The sequence below is a fragment of the Neopelma chrysocephalum genome, unplaced genomic scaffold (assembly GCF_003984885.1).
Source record: "Neopelma chrysocephalum unplaced genomic scaffold, ASM398488v2 Primary Assembly neopelma1_60, whole genome shotgun sequence".
Taxonomy (NCBI): domain Eukaryota; kingdom Metazoa; phylum Chordata; class Aves; order Passeriformes; family Pipridae; genus Neopelma; species Neopelma chrysocephalum.
This window is the reverse complement of record NW_020897715.1, coordinates 16,077,914-16,085,305: the sequence shown is the minus strand read 5'-3', so window position 1 is coordinate 16,085,305 and position 7,392 is coordinate 16,077,914. Positions and strand designations below refer to the sequence as shown.

The 7,392-nt window shown below is 41.5% G+C and overlaps 1 protein-coding gene across 10 annotated transcripts in view; it reads left to right on the top strand.

The window, feature by feature from the left end:
• The first annotated feature begins 1,464 nt into the window (after positions 1-1,464).
• The window catches only part of SPAG17 (sperm associated antigen 17), a 99,193-nt gene continuing 93,265 nt past the window's right edge, over positions 1,465-7,392 (top strand). For 9 of the 10 annotated variants that reach the window (XM_027681297.1, XM_027681302.1, XM_027681301.1 and 6 more), the window contains exon 1: positions 1,465-1,594. In XM_027681297.1, the coding sequence (XP_027537098.1) occupies positions 1,493-1,594 (102 nt within the window). In that variant the 5' untranslated portion in view covers positions 1,465-1,492. Of the gene's footprint in view, positions 1,595-1,788; positions 1,923-7,392 lie in introns of those variants that run through there. The other variant, XM_027681300.1, reaches the window with a different exon arrangement.

Genomic DNA, 7,392 nt, shown 5'->3' with positions numbered 1-7,392 from the left:
AATAAGGATGTGGAGGGAATGTCACTCTGCCTTTTTCTGCGAACAACTGAAGTCTGATTTTTTATTTTTTATTCTTTTTCTGGGCAACAAAAGAAAAACTTGGGGGGAAAAACATGGATGTTAGCCAAGAAACGGGGTGGGGGAAAATCTTTATGGGTGTTAGCAAATCCACTGTGATGCTTTTCCATGTTATCAACTGCATCGCTATCTGCAAACCTGGGGAAGATACCCTTCTGCAAACTAAGATGATGAGAGACTTGCCTGTTACATCCCCTATGAAATTGAATTCCTATTTCTTCACTAAACCCAGGTAATAAAAGGTGCTTTATACAGCACACACACTAGGTCAGTATCATCCCGGAACGAAATCCTGACTAAAGCAGTAATGTGCTGCACAGCAGGGTTTTAAGCTCTGACGAAAATAAAATAAAGATTTGGAGGCTCTTAGCAACCCTGGTCGGTATAAGGGGGTGGGGGAAGGGCAGCATGTGGTTTGGGGTATTTTCACCAAATGTTAAATCACACAGAATATTTCACTCGTCTCCAGTGTGAGATCACGACATGACTCCTCTGTAATGAATTCTTTATCTTGGCAGCTCTCCTGCTTTCTCCCAACTGTGCCTCCCTCTCCCCTTCTGGTCCCAGTGCTGTAACATATGGTAGTATTTGGAGAGCCACTTGGGTCTGGGAGCAGGCTTGGCTGCCCACACCTGGCTGACCCCCCGCCTCGCTGCTCAGGTCACGCTCCAGTGCTATGGCTGGAGATCACTCCTTCGCCCTCCTCCCCAGGCACATCGAGAGCTGCAGTGGGTGCTGCTGTGTGGCCCTGGGGATGTGACATGTCACTTGGTGGCTGTGTGAATATATGCGGACCCAACACTTCCCACACAGCCTCAGTAAAGCCTCTCCTCTGGGCAGCTCGTCTCAAAAATGATGAGGGAAAGCACCTGAAAGCCCTGCAAGAATCCCACAGAATCGGTCAGGTTGGAAGGGACCACTGTGGGTCATCTGGTCCAACCTCCCTGCGTAATCAGGGTTGTCTTAGAGCACATGCCACAGGGTTGTGTGCAGACGGTTCTGGAATATCTCCAGTGAGGGAGATTCCACAACCTCTCTGGGCAATCTGTTCCAGCGCACGCTCGGCCATGCGGTAAAAAAGTTCTTATGTCCACGTGGAACTTCCTGTGGATCAGTTTCTGTTCATTGCCTGTTTTCTTATTACCTGGCACCACCGAGAAGAGCCTGGCTCCATTCTGTCGTCACCCCCGCCTCTTTACATATTTATATACATTGATGAGGTCTGCTCTCAGCCCCCTCTTCTCTAGGCTGAACAGGCCCAGCTCTCTCAGCCTTTCCTCGCAGGAGCGATGCCCCCGCCGGCCCCGCCGCGCACCGGGGCTCTCCCAGCCGGCAGGCGCCGCCCCGCGGGACCGGTCGCCAGGGCGACGCGTGGGGCCGGCGGGGCCTCCTCCAGCCGCCCGCCCGCACCGCCATGGGCCCCAAGCGGCCCAAGTCCGCCCGCGACTCTCCGGGGCGCCGACCCTCCGCACTCCCGAGCTGGGAGGCCGAGCTGGTGTCCGCCCCCTTCGAGGAGGTGAAGGCAGCGGAGGCGCAGAGCCGGCGGCGCGGTGGGAAGGAGGGGGGATCAGGCTGGAGGCGGCCCCTCGCCGCTGTCCTGCCCTGGTGGTCGCAGCGCGGCTGGCGGGGGCTCCCAGCGGTACCCGGGGTCGCTCCGTGGAGGGCCATGAGTGGCGCCGATGTGCGGCCGAGCTGCGCCCCTGCCCCTTTGCCCCCCGCCACCGAGCGGCGGCAAAGCGGGTTTATTTGCTTCTCCTCGGCACTTTCCTTTCTGGGGTCTGGGTGCCAAGTTTCGGCTCGGAGTGAACTTTTTATAAACTGCTGAACAACGAGGTTTGATGGAGGTGCTGACACAGCATTAACTGTAGCGTTGAAAATGTGAGGCTGTAATTTTCCTCCCTGACTGTGTGCAGCTAAAAGGGACTTTTTTTTTCTTTCTATTTTTCTTTCTTTTACAGAGTGTGAGGATCTAAAGGCATATTTAGGTTTCCAGGTTCTGTGTAAGCAATGTAATTCTCATAAATCTTGACTTGCAAGAGAGAATTTGGTTTTAAAGTAGGGTGGTAGTTTAGCAAACAATAATATTTATCTCGCATGTGTTTATCTAGCACTGCTTCTACAAGTGAGACAAATTGCTTCCGTGGCTTTCTTGTTTTGTGGATTCCTGTTGTGCCCTATTAAAAACGTGAAGCAGTTTTTTGTTTCAGTTGCTGTGGGCTTGTGTTTTCGGTTTTTTTTTCTTTTAATATGCTAGCAGCTCTGGTTAAATATGAGGAACTCTGAATTTAGAAGGAGGCTTTTAAACAGGCTAATTGGTTTCCCAGAAATGCTACAGATGTCCAAAAATCTCTTCAATATTTACTTGCTTTTGCTTTTGCTTGGTAGTAACCATACTACCAAGTACAAGTTTAGCCAAACAAGATTACTTTTTGAAGTAAGCTACTCAGCTTAGGCTCGTTTCCCATTTTTTCTTAGAACGTAGATTTTTCAGTAAAGTTCAAAGGCGCTTGAGCCCTTTCTTGCTCGTGAATCTTGTCCCGACCCTAGGAGAACCTCCCTGAAGCATAACAATGGGTTGGAGGTTCAATCTCCATCAGCTACTCAGTTCCTGACCTTTCTCCCACGCTTAATAGCAAGGTGCCAATTAGTGATTTTTTTTCATGGTGGTGTTTATTGTGGTTGTGGATATTGTGCAGTGAATTCAGTGAACAAAGTGCTTTGTGTACTATGCTGCCTCTACATGTAATTTACTACATTTCTTAAATGCAAACCATTATATTGAAGTATTTTTAAAGGTAGGAAATAAAATGCTCAAAATTTAGGAAATGTCAAAATTGTTATTATTCAGGACCACACATTGAGGCAGATGCAAAAGAAATGTTGAGTGTTCACTGAATGGGGCAAGAATTTTGTAGGAAAAAGTATGTGATCACCTAATTAAAGATTATTGTAATGCCTATACCCATGGGGGCTGAATAAAGATTCCTTTTTTCCATAGTTCTGGTATTGCCCAACTACTTTCTGTTCCAGTTCACGTAATTTCACTTTCTCTGTGTTGCTTTTTGCAGGCAAAGCCTTGGGAACATGGGAAAAACTATCTCTTTTCTGCAGCCAGCTTAAACTCAGGCTTCTGAGGTGCTGGGCAGCCACTGAAATTTCCTTACTGCAGTAATAATCTTGTTCAGCTCTTATAGTCAGGGGCAAGGCCATATTCGATGCAAAAGTGTCAAATGCCAGTGAATTTCTTCTGGGCATGTGTGAATCAAGATTCATCAAGCGTGGCAGAATGTGGGTGTACTTAATGTAAATAAATGTGCTCTGTAAAAGCACATCTTTGACACAAGTACGGCTCTGCTGCCAAATTTAATTTCTTCCTCTTGGACACGGAGGGCATTGAATGTCTTAACTACTTAATCACATAGAGTTTTTTTATTAGAGGATAAACATGATTTTTAAAAGTCAAATTTCATTCTGCAAATAGTCTAACCACACTATCCCTCCCTCTGCCCACCCTACCCCACTAATCGTATAGCATACAAGGTTTAAACTTGAATATATAAAAGCATCCTGTAAAAGAGTGCTGAGCAACTTGAATTGTAGATTTCACCAGACAAAGTGCACAAAACTTATTTCTTACTAATCCTCCACAAAACTTATTTCTTACTAATCCTCAATGTTGTATGATATACCATGTGAATCTGAAACTATTTGGGAGATGACAGGAACTCCTAGCAAGTAAACAAATGTCTCATAGTTCATATGTAAAAAATTTTTAAATCTTTTACTCTTTAGAAAATATTCTTTCGCTTTAGTGGAGTCAAAGGGAATTTACTAGAACTGGTTTTAAATTGTACCAGATAGACTGAGTGATGAAATTTCACATTTTAATGTGTGTTTATGACTTACACTATTTTATTAGTTCCATCTATGAAAAAAAGTCATTTTACCAGTGCTGTTAAGACTTTTATGGACGGGTATGCTAAGTAAAATATGATTTAAATGGTATTTACTAACCAAATAATTACTTCTACTAAATGCGCTGTGAAAACTGGCAAACACACAACCTAAAAACATGTACAGAGGAAATATGGATTTTCCAGAGCCTCACACTATAGTTTATATACATCTTTCTTGTTTCTAATGTGCTATACACAAGAACATGGAGCTGCAAATTTTATTTGCCCTGAGATATTTATCATCTGTTTTAATTGGGTTCACTACAGAATTAAATTACAAAATATAAATTAAGATTCTTGGGTAGTTTTAAACTTTGCATGTGTTAAGTAGCTGAAGAACAATGTTTGCTAGGTGAAAAGTCAATTCTGGGCAAATAAGCCCCTAATTGAAATAACTGTTATCTATTATGTGTTCTTATTAATAGTATAGCAACTGGAAGCCATATTCTGTGCTGACTTTCTATCTGTGTGATTTCTCTCTTTTTATTGGCATTCCAGGGCCTGAAAATTGAACTGAACTTAAATCTTGTAAAGCCATTAAAAATGTTCTGAATAGGATGACACCACTTTTGATTGCTATTCATACTGCTTCCTCTTCAGAGGAAAATTAACATTCCGTTGAGCTTTGATATTCTCTAACCTGCCCAGGTTATACAGCAAAAGCTCAGGCCCTTAAAAACAGAAGCCATTAGTAAAATGGGTGTGTAACTTAGCAGACAATGAAAGTGGACTTGCAGATTTCTTAGCAGTGATGTCCTACACAGTCACTATGTTAGGACTACAAAACTGCCGATAAGCAACCTTTGCCAGAAATGCCAGCAGTATTTACTGATTTACAAGCTCCCTCATTGTTGAAAGTAAAGAGTGCTAGAGTTGTTATTGCTCTAATTGTTCATAAATCACTAATAAATCTCATTGTTTCAGAAGTATTATGTTAAATTCAGGAGATTAAAGAACTCTTGCTGTTTGGTTCTCAAATGTTTGGAGTTTGAGTTTTCAGATGTTTCTTTTCAGCCATTACAGGCAAATTTAAAATTCTGCTGTAGTGAGATGAACCTAGCAGTTGTTAGTCTAAGGAAAAAAACAAACAACTAAACAAAACAAACACTTCTCCTCCCCCTAAAAAACAAAACAAAAAAACCCCAGCAAACCCCACAACATTAGGTACCACAAGAACATGTGGAAATGCAAAATGACAGATACTCAGATTACCTGGAAATGGGGGAGGTGGGTGCTTGATGCTTTTCCTGGCCAAAGAGATCTAGAAACTGGTACTGCAAAAATAAACAATATGCCTGACTTGTTCAAATGTCTTCACTAGAACTGCTGCCCTTTTGTGTCTAGGCAATGAAGCAGAAAAAACAAGATATGTTTAAAAAGGAAAAAAAAAAGTGTGCTACGTCTGCTTTTTTCTTCAATATGAATTGAAGTTAGAGATTTTCGTAACATACCTATGCTATTCAAATACTGCTGTGATGAATAAGGTATGTAGGCTATGTGTACTTTTAAGAGTTAAAAAAAATCACATTACAGAGGAACACAGCAGAGGCTTGAGAACAAAATCAGGAGAAGATAAGACACCTTCTGTGTTTTGTGAAAACAAGGATTTTGCAAAACTGCTAGATACTTACATGGAGCTTTCAGAGTTAGGTGGATCTTGCTAGGCTTGGAGCCTCTTTGACTGAGGGACAGAGAAGTTTTCCACATAGATGGTTATTTCTAACACCGAGAGAGACGTTGATGCATTTCAATTCTTGACATGGCCAAGCGTTTTAAAACCAGGAGGATGTCATTTGTGACAATGATTGTCACTGGATGTTTTCCATTGAAAGCCTTCCCTTAATTGGAGCTTGTTTCAGATTGTTTAAGGAGTATTCAGTTACCAATGCCACATTTCCAGCTTCAGGGTTTTTTTATTCAAGTTTGAATCAGTGTTGTTGATTCTGTAGAATATCTACTCCCTGCATTTTGGTCTTCTTTGTTCACACTTTGTAGTGCTTGTTATATTCTCAATGGCAGCCTCTCTAGACGGTTTCCATGCTTTTCCAGTAATTATTTTTTATGGTTTTCTCTATCCAGTTCTTTAGCCTAGGAACCTCATTTGAGGTAGCCTTAGGGTCACTAATCTGTCCTCTTTCAGATCCTTTCTCATGTCTCGCTTCTACAATAACATTTGAAAGAATTAAACTAAGTAGAGGAGGAGTTGTATATTGAGGGAGAAAATATTTTTAAAGTAACCATATACATTTTACTACTTTTCCTTCTCATTTTTATGTTGTGATTTTAGGTGGTGAGCTGTAGAAGCAGGGTCTGTTTCTTCTCTATCCTTTCAGTGCCTTGAACATTATGGGTACTGTTACAGGATTGATCATATAAAGGCAGTATTGCAAAAATATTAATTTTTCAGGTCAGAAAAGAGTATAATCAATTAAACACCTTAAACTATATACTAACACTGCACATTCACTATTCTTACTGACTTCAGTTGCTGTTCTCAGCGCGCAGCTTTTCTAAAAAGTGATCTTTAAGGGCTTCGGTATTGGTCAGTCTAGAAATAGATGGCATGCTAATAATGACTCTGGGAAGTCTGGATCATTATTCCCTGTTAAGTGTGCGTAGCTATTTCTGGTATTTATCTAACTCCAATTCCCAGGTATTGCACTTTTTTTAGAAAAGCAATTTTTTTTCTTCATTTTACACTAGGGAGGTATAGACTGTCTCTAATAATGTTTAAATTTTTGTGCAAAAGACCTCGTATCCAGCTGCATATACTTCTGTAGAATTAAGTAAATTGGGGGTTATAATTTTCACTACCAGATCAGATATCTTGTAGAGGCTCATTCCATGTATTTTATTTTTAATATATTAGCCAGTGTTTTGCATATGCTATAAATATTCCCATAGCTGTTCTGTGAAGAAGCTTTATCAGCTTGTTTCTTTGAAGCAGAGCGTTTACAAGGGGGAGAAAATGAAGCACAGTGAAGGATAATTTCTGTTTGGATAAAAAAAATTTTGGATTGGATAATTTTGTTTAGGTAATTCCTAATTTTTTTCTAGAAAATTCGTTTTGCACAAACAGGACTTACCCTGATGTTTTGCTTTGGTGCTTTGTCACAGGTTGCTGTGAAGGTGGGCACCACAGTGGAAATCAGGAAAATTTTTCTTTCCTCTTGCAAAGGCTTTATAGTGCCTTTGTGAAGAAGAGTCTCATCGCTCAACCATAATTATGAGAATGCCTGGAAATTACTATAGGGGGTAGAGAATAAGGGTTTGGGGGGGGGGATCTGAGGATGAAAAAAGCTGGAAGTGGTATCAGATAATCAAGCTGGAGACAAGCTGGACAAGGAGGCACAGGGAG